The sequence below is a fragment of the Arachis duranensis genome, chromosome 4 (genome assembly GCF_000817695.3).
Source record: "Arachis duranensis cultivar V14167 chromosome 4, aradu.V14167.gnm2.J7QH, whole genome shotgun sequence".
Taxonomy (NCBI): Eukaryota; Viridiplantae; Streptophyta; class Magnoliopsida; order Fabales; family Fabaceae; genus Arachis; species Arachis duranensis.
The window spans coordinates 102,539,474-102,561,748 of NC_029775.3; the positions used below are offsets into that span (position 1 = coordinate 102,539,474).

General features: G+C 31.7%; 3 protein-coding genes and 1 pseudogene across 3 annotated transcripts; 2 read left to right on the plus strand and 2 right to left on the minus strand.

Moving 5' to 3' along the window:
* The first annotated feature begins 1,731 nt into the window (after nt 1-1,731).
* On the plus strand, nt 1,732-5,995 carry LOC107485340 (serine/threonine-protein kinase AtPK2/AtPK19). The gene is made up of 7 exons (XM_016105856.3): nt 1,732-1,886; nt 2,582-3,552; nt 3,941-4,023; nt 4,114-4,234; nt 4,319-4,492; nt 4,687-4,794; nt 5,429-5,995. Exons 2-7 carry the CDS (start codon nt 2,866-2,868, stop codon nt 5,726-5,728), a joined length of 1,473 nt encoding a protein of 490 aa, XP_015961342.1. The 5' UTR covers nt 1,732-1,886; nt 2,582-2,865; the 3' UTR covers nt 5,729-5,995.
* A 728-nt stretch (nt 5,996-6,723) lies between these two features.
* LOC107485323 (serine/threonine-protein kinase STN8, chloroplastic-like) lies at nt 6,724-10,338 on the plus strand (annotated as a pseudogene).
* Nucleotides 10,339-10,979: 641 nt separating this feature from the next.
* On the minus strand, nt 10,980-15,700 carry LOC107485332 (mannan endo-1,4-beta-mannosidase 6). Its single transcript, XM_016105842.3, has 5 exons — nt 15,482-15,700; nt 14,233-14,512; nt 13,367-13,561; nt 12,592-12,926; nt 10,980-11,637 (listed from the first exon to the last, which is right to left on the minus strand). The coding sequence occupies exons 1-5, from the start codon at nt 15,637-15,639 to the stop codon at nt 11,211-11,213; spliced, it is 1,395 nt and encodes a 464-aa protein (XP_015961328.1). The 5' UTR covers nt 15,640-15,700; the 3' UTR covers nt 10,980-11,210.
* Nucleotides 15,701-16,589: 889 nt separating this feature from the next.
* On the minus strand, nt 16,590-20,659 carry LOC107485339 (uncharacterized). Its single transcript, XM_016105855.3, has 5 exons — nt 20,458-20,659; nt 18,648-18,775; nt 17,611-17,835; nt 17,028-17,138; nt 16,590-16,948 (listed from the first exon to the last, which is right to left on the minus strand). Exons 2-5 carry the CDS (start codon nt 18,771-18,773, stop codon nt 16,907-16,909), a joined length of 504 nt encoding a protein of 167 aa, XP_015961341.3. The 5' UTR covers nt 18,774-18,775; nt 20,458-20,659; the 3' UTR covers nt 16,590-16,906.
* Between the last annotated feature and the right edge of the window lie 1,616 nt (nt 20,660-22,275).

A 22,275-nucleotide genomic window follows, 5' to 3' on the forward strand; every position in this document is an offset into this window, starting at 1 on the left:
AAAAAATGACTAAACTGTCCTTAATACATATAAGTTTCACAATTCACAAAATCCTAACAACCACATTCTCCCTTTTCTCAGCAGTCCATCACAAACTCTATCAGAGGAGATTCACTCTCCCGTTTCTTCCATTGCTGTCCGCCATCCTCTTCCCCCTTCACCACCGTGCTTTCCCTTCACATTGCTTCTTCTTCTCACTCTCAAAGCCACTAGCACCATAGCAGTCATTGCGTCGCGTGTCTGAGGAGAAGAGAACTATCGCCGCTTTGTCGCCGTCCAGAGGAGAGGAGAGCCGTCTTCATGCCATGCGCCTGAGGAGAAGAAAATCGTCGCCACTTCGTCGCCATCCAGAGGATAGGAGAGCTGTCTTCACGCCGCGTGGTTGAGGAGAACCATCGCAGTTTTCGTCACCGTCTAAAGGAAAGTTGTCTTCATCGTCACTGTTCATAGGAGAGCTGCCTTCGTTGCTGTCAGAGAAGAGCCATCCTTCATTGTCGTTAGAGGAGATCCACTACTGCTTACCTTCTTCCTCTCACTGCATCACTCACTGCTTCCTGCTCAAAGATTCACCGTCCCTGTCTCTGATCCGCCTCTGCCCTGCCGTCACTCACTAATTATATATATATGTTTTGATTTTTAATTGATGAAATTGCTATGGTTTGAATTCTATTAATGTGAAATTGGATTTAGGTTTAGGATTTGAATTTTGTTAATTGATAAATTTAGATTTAGAGATAAATTTTGTTATTGTGAAATTGAATTTAGGGTTTAGAGTTTGAATTTTTACTGAAAAATTGGGACATTAAATTATAATACTAAGTTTAGAATTTAAACTATGTTAAAAGTTAATTATCTTTTAGTTTTTTATTTTTCTATTTTTTAAATGTTTTGAATTTTTTTAAAAAATTCGTAAATATCTGTAGAGACCCCAATTCTCGACGGATACAGGGTCCTTGTCATCTGTCCCGGGAACGAGACAAAACAAATTATAAGAGCAACTCCAACGGCTAAATTTTGGAGGTCCTATTATTGTATGTGCCCTCTGAAGAAGGGTTTTTCCCTTTCAATAATTTTTTGACATGTAGCTAATAAAAAGAATAAAAATAATTATTTAAATAATTATTTTTTATTTAATTAATAATTTATATTAATAATGCATATTAATTATTTAAATCATAATTAATATAAATAATTATATTAAATTAATATTAAATATTATTTATGTTGTTAAATTATAATTANAAATTAATTTTTTTAATAAAAAAGAGAAAAATATTTTAAATTTTTATTTATTATTTATGAGATAATAACTATTGTAGAGTTATTTTTTATGATAGGTAGATCATAAATAAAAATCGAAAAAATTTTCTACTAAAAATTGTCCAAGTGACGGGAGATGGGAGCATGTCTCCGCCCCTGGGACCCATTGCCATGTCTACGTGGCCTTTTTCGTGGTACAAAAAACGCATAATGCGTGTTGCTGGACATTATCGTTATCATTAAATATGCTTTGAGATAAAAGAAGAAATTCCTCTAATCCAAATGAGCACCGCAAAATTAGCACACGCAAGTGGAGGAACCAAATTTCGGAAGCATATTCCCCATCCTCACATTCCAACAAGTACAAAACATGAAAAGAAAAACCCATTACACAAAAAAAAGGAAAGAAAACAAGTGGGACCCAATATACACTTGGTCAATCACTCAATTGGCACCAATAACTAATCACATGAAGCCACGTAGCACCTAATTAACATGTTTAAGCGGCGACGCGAGTGCTCTTCCACATGTTTAATTGAAATCGGAATCCCTCTTTTCCTTTCCTCTATTTTTCTGTGAAAACAACGCCTTTTTCCCCCAATTCCCTTCCCCCGCAACCTTCTCAGGTAAGAAAACCAACTCAAATTTCTTATATCCGTTTCCAAAGTTTCGATTTTTTGTCTTCCTTTGCTTTCAAACCATCATCTTTTATTATTTTTCAAATCCCGTCTTGTAGGTTAGCTTGTAGCGTTTAATTAATTAATTAATTGTTTAGTTCTGTTTGTTCTGGTGGGTTGGCTTGTTTGATAATGCTTTTGTTTATCTTTATATGAAGATGATGAGTTGATGTTTGTAGCTTGTGAATTGTGTGCTTTTGTCCTTTGGGGTTTTGACCCTAGTTCTGGGTTTTTTGGGGACTTTTGGATCCGTGATTTGGTGTTTTGGGAATTTTGACATTTTGTCATGAGTTTGATCTTGATGTCCATTGAAGTATAGATTGTTGTTTTATCATATCTTTGATACCGATGTTCAATGACGGATTACTTTCTTGGACTAGGAAGCATCCATGTTTGATAATTTTTTAATTATTCACCCTTTTTAGTAGTTGTTGGTATTTTTTTTTTGTCTAAAATGATTCTATTTATTTAAGATTGGTGGTTGAGATCCATATTATTGGATTTCTATTTTTGTTGTCAGCTTAAGTTGTGCTTTGTTTATACTTTGTGGGATTACATTATGGTAACAAAGGAAGTTGCTTTTGTGTATGCCATGTCTCTCTGATTTTGATTCCTCCTTTTCTTTGTTGGATGAGTTTGAACAGATTGTGAATTGGATCTTCATGAGTTCAACAACCACTGGAGCATTCTTCGTTTCCTGTGACTCGGGAAACAACAGCAGCCTCCTCTTCTGCTGGATTTTGCTCTCCTTGCTGCCAAAATTCTTGGGAACACCATTTGCATACATCAATTTCCTCCTAATTCAGGCTGTTGACAGGAAAGAATCGGCGGTTGGGTTCTTGGGGAACTTTGGAGTGATTAATCTATAGTCTTTATTAGTTTGGCCATCAGCATATTTAGATCCCATTTTAATTAGTGGGACAAAGAAATGGTTTCCTCTCAGCTTTCTGGTTTGACTACGGCTGGCACATATAAGCCTAAACAGGCTCAGTTGCTCTTTCCTACAAGTCTTCCTGAAAACGTAATCATAGATCACATTGAGCTAGATTTCTCAGATGTCTTTGGTCCGGTTACAGTTCCACCCTCAGTAGAAGTAAATAATATTGAATCTGCTGCTGCAGAGTATTTCGAAGAATCTAGTGAGCTGGTTTATAATGAGCCTGAAATCATTTACACTCGTTCACATTCTTTGGTTGGCCCTTCTCCTTGTGTTAGCCAATCATTGAAGCTTGGAAAGCTCACCATACAAGAAACTGAAGATTCATTGGAACTAGAGGTCCTAGAGGAGGATGTGACTGGAGAGAAGGTCAAAGACATCAAAGAATCTTCCTTTCACAATGTTATCACCAAGGAATCGTTGCAAGACGGCGGGAGTCTCATGAAGATTCACAGAGTTAGCCTTGATGATTTTGAGATTTTGAAGGTTGTGGGGCAGGGAGCATTTGCAAAAGTATATCAGGTAAAGAAAAAGGGAACTTCTGAAATATATGCTATGAAGGTTATGAGGAAGGACAAAATTCTGGAAAAGAACCATGCTGAGTACATGAAAGCTGAGAGGGATATTTTGACACAAATAGAGCATCCTTTTGTTGTACAACTCAGATACTCATTTCAGGTACTGATTTTCAAATTGTGATAATGTTGTAGCTTCTTTTGTGCTATCGTGGTGATATATCACTAGTGACATAATTTATCAAAATGGTATGGTACTTTTCTTAGATTCTGTCTTCTTTTAGTGCCTTTTGTCATTGTGTATGTTGCCCAAAAGGCCAAAATCTAAATGAAGAAAGTGTTAGTTTGAGGCATTGATGTGCAGTTCTAATCATAACTACGTCGGGAATCATGCTCTCTGCTCATAAAGTGGTTGCAATTCTAATCATAACTACGTCGGGAATCATGCTCTCTGCTCATAAATTGGTTTCTTTTGTTAAATGGCTTGTATTATAAGACTGTCTCTAATAATATTCAGAAATTGAAAATGGATGTGTTCTATTCTGTTTCAGACAAAATATAGATTGTATCTTGTGCTGGATTTCGTGAATGGGGGACATCTTTTCTTTCAACTTTATCACCAGGGCTTGTTCAGGTAAGTTTGGTCGAGTGTTGGTTTTTTCTTCTGCTTCTTGCATTAGTTCACAGGATAACACTCGTGCTCTATTGTTCTTTGAATATCCAGAGAGGATCTAGCACGCATATATGCTGCCGAGATCATATCTGCAGTTTCACATCTCCATTCGAATGGAATAATGCACAGGGATCTAAAACCTGAAAATATCTTGCTGGATGCTGATGGCCACGTAATTTTTCCTTCTTCATGATTTTATTCAACCATGCTTTCTATGTGTAATAACTGTACTGAGATTTATTTGTTGGTCTACTAGGTTATGTTGACTGATTTTGGTTTAGCAAAGCAATTCGAGGATAGTACAAGATCAAATTCTATGTGTGGAACATTAGAGTACATGGCACCTGAAATTATTCTTGGCAAGGGCCATGATAAGGCTGCTGATTGGTGGAGTGTAGGCATCCTTCTGTTTGAGATGCTTACTGGAAAGGTTTGCATCTTGTTTCTTGTAAATTTATGTCTTTGCTGTTCATTTGGATCTACATACTGTTATTCAATGATACAAATTACTATGTGTAAGCGTGATTATATAAGTAATAAATAGTTTTAATCTAAATGGTCATAACTGCCATTTTTTTTTGTAGTTGCTAAGTTTTTGTTTTTTTTGTCATTTCTCCTCCGCAGCCACCTTTTTGTGGTGGGAACCGTGAGAAAATTCAGCAGAAGATAATTAAAGACAAGATTAAGCTGCCAGCATTTTTGTCTAGTGAGGCGCATTCTCTGTTGAAAGGGGTAATTTATCATATTTACTTACCGTACTGTATCTAATACATGTATTCATATTTGTGTAAAATAGTGTCCCAGTGTGAAAAGATGATGAATAAAGCAGGCACTTCTGATGGTTTGACCTGTTCCAATGTTCTCCTGGTGCAGCAGCAGTGCAGCTGTGCCGAGACCTCTGGTTCTGGTTCAATATCTCATGATTATACCATCACAATCTGTTCACTGATTTATCCACTGTCCGTGTTTGTTTCTAATTTGGAATTGTAGATGCATGTTAGAAAAATTGTTCCTTCTGTTCCACTCTTTGTTTCATTATCATGGTAATAACTGTTTTTGTTTTTGATACATAATACTAATTCGTTAATTGAATTATAAGTTCGTTGGCATTTGTTTTCAAAAAATTTAGATAGTAATTCTCGCAATGCTGTAAGTAAATCAGTTTACATTGTTGGTTATTTTGTAATTTCATTTTAAGCTTGTACTGAAATTAGTATTTCAGATGTTATTTGCATCCATTTTTATCTGCTTAGAACCTTTGGTTCCTTTCCTTCTCCCCTTTCTTGTTGAGCTTTCTGCTTTCTTACTGTTGTATTCAAACCTTTGTTCTTCACTTTGAGATAAAGATAATTTGTGTCTGTTACAGCTTCTACAGAAGGAGGCGGGAAAGCGCTTAGGTTGTGGACCTAAGGGGATAGTGGAGATTAAAGGCCACAAGTGGTTTAAACAAATCAACTGGAGGAAGTTGGAAGCAAGAGAAATCCAGCCGAATTTTAGGCCGGATGTAGCCGGGAAGCATTGCGTTGCGAACTTTGAGAAGCGATGGACTGATATGCCTGTGGTCGATTCACCAGCTGCCAGCCCGAATGGTGCCAACCCCTTCAAAGACTTCTCTTATGTGAGGCCTGCGGTCTCCTTCCTTCAAAGGAATAGCCCTGCTTGTTAAAATTGCTGTAGCTTGCAATTGGTCTTGGCTCTTAAATCCACACCTTTTTTTTTCTTTGGTATTTTTAGTAATTTTTTTATTTGGTTGGGTTAAGGTGTTTCACTGGCACATAAATTGCCAACAGAAACTTTTTCTTAGGTTTCTATTTTGGCTTTTAGGAGTTGTGTGAACTTTCTAGGTTATGTTATTTGTGTGAATTGTGGTTCATTTGTGTTGAGTTGACTTATAATTTGTGTTATGCAGAAAATAAAATTGTTTAATTTTGTATCCTTTGTTTTATTCTAACAACAACAAAGTCTTCAGATATATGGATTAGATGTCATTAAATTTTATCATATATAATGATAAAGAGTTTATTTAATCTTTAATCATCTATGCCAATGTAAAAGTTAGAGTAAAGTGATAAACAAACTTTAAAATTTACACAATTTGAAGTATTTTGTTGATGTTTGTTATCTTAAAAGATTTTTTTGGTATTTTTTTTAGAGATTAATTTATTCAAAATATAAATTTTCAAAAATTTATTTATTATTCTACTCTAAAAATTATCTAAATCTTTTAAAAATAATTAGTCCGAACTATTTTCAGAGTTTATGCTCTTATATGAAATTAAATTTAGCAATTTGCATAAAGTTAAGAAAATGATTATATATTTTTTTATTTGAAAATAAAAAATACTAATACCCGTCAAAATTGAATACTCAAAACAACAAAAAGAATAAAGGGGTTATGAGAAACACTCAGTTTCCATTATCTATTTACTTATTTTTTATTAAATATTTTGAACAACCAAATTGTTTGGACTTATGATTTCTTGGATGAAGTTTTATGTAATTTTGAACCAAGAAAAATACATAGAACATGTGGATAAAGTAAGGATGAACAGGTGGCAAAAGTGCTGTCTCTGCTGAATGCTGACATTAATGTGTATATTTATTATTTATCTAAAAGAAAATAAAACCAAAGTCATTGTATGTAACAAGTAACAACATATCATGGTTTCTCTTATCAGCACAACTTCAACTACACTTCATCACAATCATCAAAATATGTTTTTCTCCTCTGAAATCCACCACCCCATATACAATTTCCTTCTTAAGACAGCGTTTCATGAGTAACTACATTAACTCCATAAAGTGCAATGCATTCTTGGATAACATCATCCCAAAAGAGTTATTGTTGGAGTTGGACAACACTAGGAAAGTTCCAGAATGTAACTGAAGACTTATTAGGTTTTACAAAAATGGGGGGTTTCTTGCTTTTGCTTGTTTGTCAGGGATTTACTTAACTGCAAGGCCTTGTCTTCTTGTTGGAGCCATTGATGCATATCTTATGGCTCCAATTCAAATGGTTTTGGATAGTTTATTTGGAAGGAGAAGTCTCCAAAGGAGTGATCTTGTGATTGGAGATAAATTAGGAGAAGGGTCATTTGGTGTTGCTTATTCAGATGTTTTGGTCCCAAGGAATGTAAATAATGTAGAACAAGAGAGGATAAAGAAGAGTGGCAATAAGGGGAGGAATGTGATAACAAAGTTGGATACAAAATCTAAGGACAAAGTCATTCTTAAAAAGGTATCCCTAGTTTTGATAGAGTACTCTGGTATAGTTTGATTCCTCTAGGTGTGTATGCAGGTGAAAGTTGGAATTGAAGGAGCAGAAGAATTTGGTGAATGTGAGGAGTGGTTCAATTACAGACTCTGCAGAGCAGCTCCAGAAACGTGTGCTAGGTTTCTTGGAAGTTTTGTTGCTGATAAAAGCAATTCACTTTTCACAAAAGGCGGAAAATGGCTTTGTTTGGAAGTTTGAGGTGTTTTTTATTTATGTTTCTGTTTGATAAAGGTTAAAATTTTGCTCTTAATCTATTTAGTTTTACCAAATTTGAAATTGAGTCGCTACACTTTAAAGGTTTTTTAGTTAGGTCCTAATTCGATTTTAAATTTGTAATCAAATCTTCGTCGTTCTAAAACCATTTAACTTAACGGTGGTGTGAGATGAATGAAAATGATTTTGCAACGTTTATTGTTAAAAAGGATTTAATTACAAATCTAATAAGGACGGAAGGATTCAATTAAAAATTTTTAAAATGCAAAAAAAATTAGTAGTACTTTTTTAAAAAATACTTTACTATGACTTAAAGTATCCAAGTTCAATAACGATTTGGACTGAACTGAGTGTATTCGCATTTCACAGCTCTCTATTCAATAAGCAACACTCCATTTACCTTTGAGTTTAAATATAAAAAATTAAGTATTTTTATTTATTTAATTTAATATTATTTTATATTTTACTGTTTATTTAATTTAATTTTTTATATGATAAAAAATATTAGAATATTCAATAAGTATTGATATTATTGTATTTTTATAAATTGATAAAAAAATTCAATAAATATTATAAATTTTAATATTTGTCCTTCTAACTTCTTCTTTACTTATTCTATATGATATATATTCAAATTTTTATATAAAATAATAATGAAAAATCAAAGAATTGATGTATTTTTTAAGAGGAAGACTAATATTTAAGAATGAGAACATATAACTTTTACAATATCAACATTGCAGATAGTTCTTCTACCTTAATGAATCACGAAGAAAGTGAGATGCAACCTTCAAAAGCTCAAAAAGTTACATCTGATGAGTTTGACCTTAATTTTTTGGAACGAAACCTGAAAAACGGCTTTAAATTTGGCAATGTCGCCCAAATTCAAAAAAATCAGATTAGATGAGCTTAGTCCATATCAAAATATTTTTGATAATTATCTTCTATCTGCCCTCAAAATTTTGTTTCAAGTTCCGCCACTGGTTATGATGACACAGAGTGGCCGTTCTCTTACCGACTACATGACGGATCGAAACTTCTCTTCAAACTTGGAATCTGTCATGTTTGGACGAGTCTTGCAAGGGATAGACTCGTCGAAAAGAGATGCCTTGATCATCAAGCAAATAATGCGCCAAATGATTATTTCGCTTAAGAAGATTCATGACTCGGGCATTGTTCACAGGGATATAAAGCCTGCCAACTTGGTGGTTACCAAGCAGGGACAGATCAAACTCATTGATTTTGGTTCAGCTACTGATCTGCGAATCGGAAATAATTATGTTCCCAATTTTACCCCTTTGGATCCTGACTATTGTCCCCCAGAATTGTATGTGCTGCCTGAAGAAACAACCAGTCTTCCTCCAGAGCCAGTTGCATCTTTTCGTTCACCAATATTGTGGCAGGTTTTGTTGCTTTGTCCTATTTATGCACTCAATATTTTTTAAGTTCCTTCTGTAGGGGTTTCAATTTTGAAACACAAAATTATAGTAGGTTCAATAGTCATATAAAATTAGCCGAAGTTTTTGCATAGACACAAGTTTAACACTTCATTTTTTAGGTAATACGGCAAACAAAGTGGACCTTGACAACTTTTATCCAAGTGTGTCTAAAAATGATGTGTTTAAATTTGTATTTATACAAAAATTATTAACTAAAGAAGTTTGTCGGAAGAGATATGTTTAAAGAATCATACATACTAGTATTAGAATCATTAGCATATCTGTGTACTTATTAATATGATATTATTGTTAATTCAACCGTACAACTTAATTAATCACACGTATAAGATATATGTTAAAATACAAGATATAAATTGAACCTTGAAGACATATTTATACACAAATATATGGTAATTAAATTTTAGTGTGTACATATCATTTTTGTTATTAGTTATAGGATATTATGAATTTATTATTTTCATTTGTTCTTTACCTATAAATATTTTGTATATTTGTACATTATATCGTATTCTATAGAATTCAGGATAAAACCTTTTCCTCTATTTCACCTTTCTTGTTTCTAACAACTATAATGTTAATGAGTTTAATAACAATACATGAACTCAATTAATTTCTTTGGTTAATGTTGCTATACTAGAAATATTTTCACTAGGATTGTAAACCACACTAAGTCTGAATTCCTCATTTTCCTATAGTTTTTGAATAAGCTATAATTTTAAAATTCTAGCACCATTTACTTAATACAGTTTAAAATATGCATGCATTGTGCTTTTTCCTTCTTTACCTACTGTTTCTAGATACACATGAAAGGTGCTAAGATGAACCTCTATGATGATGATCATTACTATTGCAGTTAAAAAGTCCTGATCTATTTGACATGTATTCTGCTGGGATTATACTCTTGCAAATGGCAATACCAACCTTAAGGTCTAAATCTGCTCTGAAGAATTTCAATTTGGAATTAAGGAACTGTGGATTCGACCTGAAGAAATGTCGGAGCTTTACTCGTAGCCGGTTTGATTTTCGAATCCTTGACGGGGATTCCGGTAGAGGTTGGGACTTAGCAACCAAGCTTATCTCAAAGAGGGATTCCCCGGCGAGTGGATGCTTATCGGCCGCGGCTACTTTGAGGCATCCTTATTTTCTTCTTGGTGGTGATCAGGCAGCTTTAGTCCTTTCAAAATTAAGCTTGAGCATAAAGTGATTTGATTAGCATTGTCAATTATTGTAAGTAGTATATTTATCAAATAATTTTGTTTTTTATTCCTTTATTTTTAAGGAAATATGATTCATATATTCTGAATTTTGTAGAGTTTAGCTGAATTCCATATTTTCCTTCCTATTGTTGTTATCCTTGTTGGATGCTAATTGTATTCAGAGTTATTATACGCTGAATTAATTACTAATTAAATTTGATATGAAAACTCTTCTTCATGTTTGTAAATTAAAGCCTTTAAATTTTTAATGCTAATTTCACTTAAGGTTTTAAAGGCTTCTTAGGGAGTAAATTGAGTAAATTAAAGTAAAAAATTTCAATTATTATATCAAGTAGCTGTTAGGCAGTTTAACTTGGTCGTCGTCAAACTATCTTAGGTTAAGGACTAACGTGAGTCACGGATATGAAGTTGGAGAATCAAATTGAGTAAATTGAAATTTTAGAGATCAAATTGAATCGTGAATGTAGCTCTTGGGATAATATGAGTATTAGTTCATTTAATAGATAATAAAAAAGTTTAAAATCTACATAATATTTGTTAGAATAATGATGATGTTCAAGTTTTATAAAATTTGGAACAAATGATAGTAATGATAAGCAATTATTATCAACAACTAAGTCGATAAAAAAAGTACAAAAGAATATTCCATTCAATTAAAGTGAGATTCAGGTTGTATTTAATAAATTTATTATACTAATTGTACATAAAAAATTAATTATCCGCATAAAATATATGTTAAAATATAAAATAATGTTTAGTATGATAATAATATTTTTTTTCTATAAATATAAACCATAAATCAATACAATATTTTTACATAACATTCTCTTGGAGTGCTCCAATGCATGCAAACATAGTGTTACATTATTTAATTCATTAAATACCACATGATATATACGAATGTACATATAAATTATTTATTCTTGTTTTAATTTGATACAGTGAAATATATTGTATGAGACATATTAATACATGGATCAGAATCTAGAATTCATCATGAGGATCATAGATGACTTTCTTCTTCTTACAACTCCACTGGAATTTAGAAGAACACATTGAATTGAACAAAGCAAGCCTTGAGGACTGAAGTGACACAACAGCAGAAGTAGAAGGAGACTTAGAGAGCACAATAGCATAACCATCATCCATGTTATCAGTTCCTTCAGGAAACACCTGCCACAAGAGTGTTCCGCCGCCACTTCCTCCTTTCTTTGTGGAGTTTAAGATTGTTTTGTACACACTTGTTATAAGGTTGTCTCTGTATGTTGCATTGTAGCCAGGGTCCTTTGATGATACACCGAATTCTGCAAAGATTATTGGCATTCCCAGATGCTTTTCTGCGTCTTCTATGTGGGATTTCATCCATGATGTTATGAATTCCAGATGGCTTTCGGAAATTTGCTGTGAGATCCTTCAATTTTTGTAATTCATAATTAAGGAGTTATTACAAGATATACTATTAATGGTTTTATAAATATATAAACACAAAGATAAATTTTTTGACATAAGGATAAGGACCTTGGTTTTTTTACCAATCTGTTGTCTTTCTAAAATTTATTATCAAAATACTATTTTTTTTTCAAATTATTTATTTAAATATCACTGTTTTGACATGGTGACAGCTAAATTTTTTTTCGTGAATTGACTAAATGCATTAGATCGGCATTTGTTTTTCTGATAAAATAGCTAAACCAACTAGAACATCTGATAAAATAGCTAAACCAACTAGAACATCTGCACTAGTTGGTTTGGTGATTTCACAAGAGGTACATACTAATTTAGCGTTTCTCAATCATCACACAAAAAAAAAAATAGTTATTATTATGATAAAATAGTGTCAGACGAGTAAATAATTTAAAAATAATGATATTTTAGTAATCAACTCTGCTACGTTACCAATATCATTTCTGCCAACATCTGCCAACTCTTATTTATAATTGTGTTTAATAGAAGTGTCTTTGTGGATGTGTCTAATAAAAATGTCTTTTTATAAACTGTGTTTAATAAAAATATCTTTATAAATATATTTTTTGGATGTATCTCTTTATATATGTGTTTAAAATATAATAATTAATCATTGTTGGCAATAAGTTGGCAGATAATATGTTGGTACCCTATACTTTTCCTTTAGCAATAAGTTTTAAAATGTCAATCTCACTTAAATTAAAGACTTTTGATATTTTATATATTAATTTTAGATAATTTTTTTTTGTATTCACTTTAAACTTCTAAAATTTACAAAGAGATTGATTTGTCTTGTAATTTAAAGATTTAGAATAACTAACGGTTAATAAAAAAAAATCAAGACTAAAATATAATCATGATTCAGAAAATGTTTTGCAGAGCAAATTGGGAGATAACATACCAAGAGTCAGCATATATGTGAGCAGAAGCAAAGTCAACACCAAGAACCTGGTGGTTCCTAATGAAATCAGTTCCAACTTGTGTTGCATATGAATTTGGATTGAACTGAGTTCTGTGAGGGGTTGAGGGCCCATAAAATCCTTCAACTCCAATTTCTACTAGGTGCTTTGCATCAATCTTCTTCACATGGAATGCCATTTCTTGTATCCAATCCTGAAGCTTATCACCAGTGGGATCTGAGGTGCATCGAGGTTCATTCATCAATTCCCATGCAAATATGGTTGGATCTTCCTTGTATGTTATATTTGTCAATGTGTTCACTCTATTCAACACCGTCTATAGAAATATTCAAAATTATTAATTCTACTGTTGCATTGTTTCCTTAAATGTTAATGTAATAATAAGGTTAAAAGATAATATTTTAACTTATCACGTCAGCATTTACATTGACAAATTTAAAAAAATTTGACAATAGGACCAAAATATATATAATATAACAAAAAAGTTATTTTTATAATAATTTAATATAGTGAGATCGATCAAATTTAATAATATAATAAAGACAAATAAATATTATTACTATGTATTATTCACAACTCTTTTAAATTCTAGTGGGAGTATTTGCTAGGTAACATTATATATACATTCATCATCAACATTTGATTAGAAAATTAAAATAAAATAAGGCATTTTAAATGATACTAATGAAATTTATCTATGTCAAATGTTAAAAGACTAAGTGGTACTTTATTATTAATTAGAGGAATAGAACTTGCCTTAACATGGTTCTTGTAGTAGGTTCTAAGAGTTGGATGTGAGAAGAAGTCGTCATCAGAAGAGACATTGAGGCCAGCATCTTTTCCCCATTTCACATACTGTGCTTTTCCACCATATGCTTCCCAATTGTTTGCCAGTGATAATATCAACCTGATCTTGTATTTCTTTGCTTCACTTACCACAAAATCCAGTGCCTTTGATTCCATTAGAAATGGAACATTGTAACAAAAAAAAAAAAAAAGAAACATAATTTCCCATTGGCTCACTAGTCAAAAGAATATGGTAACTAATCAATAGTGTTTTTTTCTATAAAATAATATTCATGTGAAGATACAACATTACAAATGATTAGATGCTTCAGTCAAATATATTCAATCAAACCCATTTGATAGTTTATTATATTATCTTCACATGAAAATGTTTTGTAAAATTTATCACCTTAATTAATTAAAGAACATGTTTCTTGAAGACATCTTTATCATAAATATTATACCCCAGAAAAAAAAGAACATTATTTCTCATTGGTTCACTAGTTAAAAGAATATGATAATTAATTAATATTAATTATTTTTACAAAGACATCTTTATATAAAGATGATATTGCAAATAGTTAAATGGATTAGTCAAATATGTTCTATCAAACACATTTAACCGTCCATACTTTATAATATTATCTTCACATAAAGATGTCTTTATAAAAATACTACTTTAACTAAATATTTTTTATATAAAGATGACATTCTAAACATTTAGATGGATCAATCAAATAATATTCAATTAAACACATCTAACAATTTATAATATCATCTTTACATAAAAATATCTTTATTAAAGTAACCACCTTAATTAATTAAGGAGCATGCACCTTGAAGACATCTTCATCATAAACAGATGGAGATTTTTGTAGGGCCCTCCATTGGGCATCATTGAAGGCCCAAGTCCTACAAACGGTCATGCCAACTGAGGAAGCTTGTTGGAACACCTCAGTGACCTTCCCTCTAGTTGACTCATCCACAGCAAACACCATCAGCCAGTATGTGTTGAATCCATTTATGTAAAATGGTTTCTCATTCACCACAAATTGGTTCCCTCTCTTTTGCACCATTTCCCATTCATCTTCTTCCATCTCCCCCACTATTTCAATCCTTAATTATTAATAGTACAAATTATTCAATATACATATGTAATAGTTAATTATTAATTAACATGTTAGAAACAACAATAGAAAATTCTAGAGTAATTGTAGCATAATTAGCCACTATGGTCACTACTCTTTCCAATAAAGAAATATCTTTTAAGGTATGAGTTCGACATAAATTATTTCACCAAAGTTAAGATATGTCTACTTCAGACTCAATGAACGCTCAGGAAAATGTTTATAAATGAACTTTTTACTGAAAGAATCTTGTAGGAATGAAGATTTATTGAATTTACATCTTAGAGATATGTTACAAAGTTGTTATTACCACTTGTGCTAACCTCCTTGCTATTATGGGCACTATGGTATTATGTGTCATTTTCTTGAAGAGTCATGCACTAATAACATCAAGCATTTAGATCACATAATGGATCATTGTATGTGAGTGACATTTTAAGGATTACCTTATTTCTAGTATACGTAGGTAGGGAACTCCAATATTATAATATCGGTAATGTTAGGATGAAAAAAAAAAGCCAGAATTTAAATAACTAACTATTTTTGACTAATTCTTTTTTATTATTAAACATTTTCGTTGATAATATAGAGTGGAACCTAAGATGACTATTATTATAATAGTCATAGTAGTTACATCATTTTAGTAATATTTAAAAAATATTAAAATTAAAATCATACTGTTTTATATTTTAATAATAATTTTTATTTTATTTTTTAAAATAAAAAAATTATCACATAATTAAAAAATTATTTTAATTTTAATAAATTTTTTAAATAAAAATATTATTAAAATTACATAACCAGTATAACTACCGTAATAACAGATACCATACACCATAATATAAAAGGAAGTAATTAATAAAAATTATCTTCCTTTTAGTTTGGCATCTTTCTCCAAAAGAAAAACAATTCATCATAAGATTAATTTGATAGAAAATAATTAATTTCTAATTCATACCCATAACTTGAGGTAGAATTTGGAACATGATTTTGCTCTTCCTTGTCAGATTCTTCATTCTTAACACTGTCATCTTCTACTGCATTGGTAGTTGAAGATTTTGTAAGAATAATCAGAAGAAGGACCAAAGAAATTGTGCCTAGTTGCAATCTCTTCATTGTGATTGGTTGCCTAGGTAGCCACAATACTCGTGCTCTTTTTGCACTACATTATATATGCGAATATCTTAATAGTTTAATAGACATGAGTAGTGTACAAGTGGAGATCATGTTTTTAACTCTAGCTTTAAAGCAAAGTTTAACTACATTATTGAGCAAAATGTATAGACAAATGAAGGGTAGAAGTAAAGTTGCAGAAATTTAACTTGATGGATCCCCCCTAAAATAGATGCTATAGTGGGTTCCAATATACCAAACTATTCGATACAAAGAAGCTTTCTAAATTTGCAACTAGCTCGAATTACTATTGTAAGAATGATATAATCTGAATATATTAACATGGGCTAGCACAATCAATGTCATTACAATCACACTTGTTAGAAAATTCAAACTGTAATATTCAATTCGATTTGGCTTCCAAATGGAACAAAAACAAGTGTGAATAATCAGCAAATACACTGAATCACAAATGTATGAACAGGTCTGGTTCCAATATCCGATTCAGAAGATACAAACAATTCATAATTAACATTCTTTTAAAATCAAACTAAAAGTTCGAATTAAAAATAGAAAAAAAAAACATCCCGATACATAAACATTTCACATTAACGTAGAATCTGGAAAAGAACCATATCTAAAGAGTGTAATATACACAGCTTAACCTGATAATTATATTAGTGGTTATTTCAACGGTTTAAACCCATAATATTGAAGTCACACGAAGACAAATAATATAGATGTGATAAGTAAAGAACTATGAGTGACATAGTGTGGTAACTAAAGAATCTAATACTGAGCATGAAATTTTAAATTTAAACTTATTATAGTCAATATTTCAGTAAATTGCTATTTGTAACTACGAAAAATTTGAGCTTATAATTCTAACTATAAAAGTTATAAATTAATTATTAATTATGCATTTTAACTTACAGTATGCTCATAGACAATGAGATTTTTTTTAACCCAAGTATCATAGATCTATTTACCGGAGTGTTAAATTTTAAACTATTTATCTCATTGTTATCTTTTGACAAGATAGTATATTTTGTATTATTTTTTTGCCACCCAAGGCTCCAAATGTGCAACTTAGAAACATAATATTGGAATCAATGGAATTAGGATACAAAAGCTAGTGAACTTGAATAAATTGTACGGTATGAGATCGAAAGAGAAGAGAGAGAGGAGAGAGAGAGGGAAACGACGAAAAGGGGATTTGTGAAGCTGAATTTCATTGAACTTCACTTGAGAATCATAGAGTACACTCACATCAGTGTTTCCAGAAAGGTCCAAAACCTTTGATTGGCCATACCTACAGAGTAGAAACATCAAAAGATTAGATGAAAAGACAAAGAAAGGGGACAACAATTTTTTACGTAAACAAATATTACCCTCCAAAATAGCCTGTGCTGAATAAGTCCATAAGGAACAGCACCAAAATTCCTTGAATCATTGGATTTATATGCATTATCACCCTGTATCCAAACGTGACCCTTTGGAACCTAAATAACACAGACATAGACAACATAATCTATATATCCATTTTGTAAGGGTGGGGAACAAATCAACACAAGAAGCTATAAATAAGGTGGTCGAGGCCTCATTTGCCTCGTGAGCAACCACACCCGGGTCTAAAACTTGGTTGAGACCAAGTAGTGGATAGGAACCCTTAAAAGTGTGTGTGAGTGTGTAAGTGTGCATGATATAAAAAAAAAAAAAAAAAAATGAAGCTATAAATAAGCAAATACCAAGCCGGCAATTAAAATGATGAACCAAAATGAACCATGCCTTAAACCAATTATTCAGAAGAAAAGGCAAACTCATACACTACCAAACCAAAACCAAAACTCAAAATCAAAAGAGAATAAAATCTATGATACATTGACAATGTAAAGTTGTTTTGGTGCATAGAAATTAAATCCTAATTAAAACCATAGAACGAAAAACACTAGAAAAATAAGAAATCAATCATACCACAATAGTTTCCTGCTTATCAGGCTCATCAGGGTTAGAAATGTATGTAACAGTATCATCCTCCATTCCAGCCAATCGTTTAGCAATAAGCTTCCTAGGGTTTTGAGGGGAGCGAATAATCACAATATCTCCACGAGTAACTTTACCAAATCTAGTTGAGATCCTTTCACCCAAAAACATTGTTGGGATCAAATCTATTGTGGGAAGCATGCTGGGACCAGATGTCTGATGCATTGGAGCTGATTAGTTGCTTTTCATAAGAAACAAGTGATGCCCACATTACTCTCCAATTAACTCAACTTAAAAAATTCTCTGAAATTTTGTAAGAGTAGGCAGTAATTATAAGTCTAGGCAATAGAGGAAGAGTCAGATTAGAATATGAAAAGCAGAATTACGGAAGGGAGAGTAGGAAGAGAATAGAAGGGAATGAGAAACATAGAAGTTGGAAGGTATAAAAGTGATACTCTCTCGGTCTTTGATGAATCCATTGAAGAACCAATTACGGAAAGTAGATAACAAGGTAGCATTCGAGCAGCTACCAGCCTACCACTCTCCTAAGATCCTGCCCGGTCTAAAATCCCAACTTTGGTCCTCTCTCTATAACAGAATTACCTCTTCTCCACCAACCTTTCCAGCTGTCCTATTTGTTACATTAGTTGGCCCTATTTTCATTTTCAACTCACTTTTCTTTCACTTTTCTATTGTAAATAAAAGGTAAAGGTGCTATTTTACCACCATCCTCTATAACTGACTTAACTGCTTCCCTTCCCTCCTTGTTTTTCTTCACTTGGGCACTTAACAGATTCCTGATTGTTACAATATCTTAATTAAATTAATACAGTCAGATTATTGTAATAGCTAAGTGTATTTGTGGAGATCCATTTTAAAGTGAAGGAATACAGTTAATCACCTTTTTTTTTCCTTTTGATTTATAATTTCAAAGAATCATATGATGGAAGTTTGTCATGATCAATTTGCGAGTTTCTTGAAAAAGGAATAGAATTTTAAGAAAAAGCAAATAGATACCACATGCTTACCACAACAAAGGTGACCAAATAGGTGTCGGTGACATGTAGAAAACAGAAGAACTTTCCAAGAGAGAATGCTTTTTCCAACCCCTCTTTGGCAAATGATCCAAGTAGCCCCAAGTTTCTAAATCCCATGGCTTTGCTCAGCATTAACAAGGGAAGAATGTGTCAAATTTAATTTCAAGAAAAAAGCTTATTCAATTGCGGAAAGAGTAGGATAGAGGTCGAAGATGATTAATCTCAGTCCTTGTTATATGTAGAAAATCAAATCAAATCAATTCAATACTTAAATACCACGAGTCTATTTTACTCATTCCTCAAATCAATTCAAAAGTTTATGTTGATTGTGTTGTCCGGATATGGAGAAATAAGACTTGACAATTTTCTTCAAATATTGACAATTCTGAATTCTGATTAAGACCCAAATTTAGTACAACAGCTGATCAAAGGAAAGCAAGCAATCTCAAGTGAAATAACCCGTAAAGATGCAGCAACTCCTTTTGCACAGCACACATATTACAAGTCGTTAGGCATTTAAAATGTTATATGTCCAAGATCCAAAAAGGAACAAAAGATAAATCAAGAACTGCAAACAGTTACATGCAAGGCACTTATTACATAGTGTTTAATGAATATGCATTAGTGAACCTAAATGGCAAGCAAAACAGAAGCAAATTAAGGCCTATCTCCTTCCATTTATCTTTAATTAAATTCAAATGACAGGCAAAACAAGCAAATTAAGGCTCCAGAATGTTAATTAGTTAAAGTAACAAGGTTTAATCATACACAAGCAAATCAAACAAATTAAGGATCTATCTAAGCAGACGATATCACAAAGATTAAAGAGCTCCAGCTGAATTTAATCAAGCTTAATTAGACAGTGTTTTCACCTCATAAAGAGAGGCAAAAATCAAAGGTTCTGAGAACATCTGAGCTCGACTACCTTGAAGGTTAGCAATCTGCTGCGTAAGCCTTACCAACTGTCGAGCAAGAACTTTAGTTGCAGCCTGAATATTGCACAGGAAAAGAAGAATATATTAGCATGTTTGGCACAATAAATTATCTAAAATTTATTAAGAAATAGAGTAATTAAAATTTATTATTTAGAGTCAAGTTACAAGTGTATTGAATACATTAATATAATTAGGGGTGGTAAAGCTGGATTTTCTCATTGTCAAATAGGGATGACAACTGGAACTAGAGTGGAAAGCATATATAATACAAAATATTTTATTATTAAATCAGAGCAGCAGCAGCACAGCAGACCCAGAAATCAAATAATCATTCAATAAATAATCATCCATAACTGAAATCAATAAATCAACATCACAGTAAAAAATAGCAGCTCTCATTAACACAATAAAAAACACCAGCTGCACAACAGAACCAGAAATCAAATAAATCATCAACAAAAATTCAAAAACAGCAACAAATAATCAACAAAAACCATGAAATCAATAAATCAACAAAAATTCAAAAACAACAGAGCCAGAAATTCAAAAACAGCAGCAGCAGCATAGCAAACCAATTTTTTATCAATAATTTCAACAAAAACACAAAACCCTGTAATCTTATCCATGATTTCACTTCCAGAAACAGAGTTAATCAACTAAGAACAAGCAAGAATGAGGGTATCAATTAATCATCAAGCAGTAAGCCAGTAACAGAGTTAAAATTCATTATCAAGCAGTGAACAAAGCCAATCAACCAAGAACGAGCAAGAACAAGTCAGTGACAGAGTTAAAATTCATTATCAACCAGTGAGCAAAGCCAATCAACCAAGAAGAACTGAACAATTCTAGTACATGCGAGGCATTACCTTCGGCGAGGGCAGGGGGCGGAGATTTGACGGAGATCGACGGACGACAGGAAGCTGGCAACGAACACTGGCGAGCTGGCGACAGACGACGGGAGCTGGCGACGAACTCTGACTTGGATGAGGATGTGAGGGAGGACTGAGGAGCTCCAGATGATGGAGATGCTGCTGCTGAAAGTTGCTGAATGCGAAGAGGAGAATAGGGTTACACGGTTAGTGGGTTACCGTTTCTCCTTCCTTTTTTCTTTTTAAGAATGAATTTTTTATATTTTATATTAACTTATAACTTCAAGTCACCAAAAATAAATATAACAATATAATTTATAATGTGATTAATATTTATAATTTATAATGTAACAACTAATTTTATAATGTGATTAATATTTTTAAATTTTATAAATAAAAATAAATAATCTAATCAAAAGTTATTTTAAAATGTGTAAAAATTAAATTTATAATTATGTAAAAGGACTCATTTTTTTTCATCTCCAACTAATGGAATTGCATCTTATAAAAAAAATGGGTTGAAAACTCACTCATTGAAGTTGCTCTTAAAATCAACATCTTACATTGAAAATTCAACAATTAAATTTATACATTAAAAGAGTAATAAAAAAAAGTCCAAGTATGGCGGGACAATAAATCGCTGTGAAAGTGTGCGTATTAGTTCATCTACCTTTAAGTAAGCATTATATTTCTATTGGAATAATTGTGAAAAGGAGAATGTCCAATTAAATTAGGATCAATACAACTCAACAATAATAACTTTTCAATGAAATTTCATAAGCTGGATTTAATTGTTAAATTAACAAATATAAAATATATTGTCATTCTTTTGGTTTTTTTTCTTATAAAATAAACAATAAAACTCTACCTCAAAACAAAATATTTAATTAAATTTAATCAAGTTGTTATAACAATTTTTCAAATTATACATCACTTTCTTTTTTTCTGTTCCTTTTTTCTTCTCCTCCTCCTCCTCTTTTTTCTTCTTCTTCTTCTTTTTCTTCTTTCAAAATTGCACACATAGATTATTCTTCTTCTTTTTCTCCAATATTGTGTCTTCTTCTTTTCCTTTTCCTTTTTTGTTATCTTTTTCTTTCGTTATCATCATCACTAATAACAACAACATTTTGCTAACATTTTTATTGGTTCTGATTTTTTTTATGTCATCATTAAGTAATTTCGATTCAATTTGTAGTTTATTTCAGATCATTTGTGTGTTAAATGAGATTCAGTTGAAGCTACTGATAAGTATTGAGTATTGACCAAATTTTTTATTCCTTAAATAATTTCGATTCATTTCTTAGTTTAATTGAGATTCATTTATATTCAGAAATGAATTCGATGTGTTTTTGTTAATGATTGGGTTTTTTTATTATTTGTTCAAATCTAAACTAATTTCGGTACATTTATGTACTAATTGAGGTTCACTTGTTGCTATTGATAAGTATTGACAAATTTTTTTTAACAAATAAAAATGAAATTATTCATTATCACTTTATTCAATGGCATTCGATTCCATTCAATTAGTTTAGTTTTGAACAAGCAATCAAAAAGACTCAATCATCAATAAAAATACATCGAATTCATTTCTGGATCCAAATGAACTTCAAATAAACTAATAAATAAACCGAAATTACTTAAGGAATAAAAAACTTGGTCAAAACTTAACAGCAGCATCAACTGAACCTTAATTAACACACAAATGAACCGAAATTAATTCAGTTTTAAACAAGCATTAAAAATGACTTAATCATCAACAAAAACACATATAATTTATTCTGGATCCAAATGAACCTCAATTAAACTAAGAAATGA

What these genes read in the sequence shown, in the direction of transcription:
- LOC107485340 (XM_016105856.3), top strand. Translation starts at nt 2,866, where the DNA reads ATGGTTTCCTCTCAGCTTTCTGGTTTGACTACGGCTGGCACATATAAG. An exon ending in TATCACCAGGGCTTGTTCAG is followed by an intron (nt 4,024 to 4,113) that starts GTAAGTTTGGTC and finishes TTGAATATCCAG; the next exon opens with AGAGGATCTAGCACGCATAT. An exon ending in TGCTGGATGCTGATGGCCAC is followed by an intron (nt 4,235 to 4,318) that starts GTAATTTTTCCT and finishes TTGGTCTACTAG; the next exon opens with GTTATGTTGACTGATTTTGG.
- LOC107485339 (XM_016105855.3), bottom strand. Translation starts at nt 18,773, where the DNA reads ATGGGATTTAGAAACTTGGGGCTACTTGGATCATTTGCCAAAGAGGGG. An exon ending in ATAAGCAGGAAACTATTGTG is followed by an intron (nt 17,139 to 17,610) that starts GTATGATTGATT and finishes TGTGTTATTTAG; the next exon opens with GTTCCAAAGGGTCACGTTTG. An exon ending in AGCACAGGCTATTTTGGAGG is followed by an intron (nt 16,949 to 17,027) that starts GTAATATTTGTT and finishes TCTACTCTGTAG; the next exon opens with GTATGGCCAATCAAAGGTTT.
- LOC107485332 (XM_016105842.3), bottom strand. Translation starts at nt 15,639, where the DNA reads ATGAAGAGATTGCAACTAGGCACAATTTCTTTGGTCCTTCTTCTGATT. An exon ending in AATTCTACCTCAAGTTATGG is followed by an intron (nt 14,513 to 15,481) that starts GTATGAATTAGA and finishes TTAATAATTAAG; the next exon opens with GATTGAAATAGTGGGGGAGA. An exon ending in ACTACAAGAACCATGTTAAG is followed by an intron (nt 12,927 to 13,366) that starts GCAAGTTCTATT and finishes ATATTTCTATAG; the next exon opens with ACGGTGTTGAATAGAGTGAA.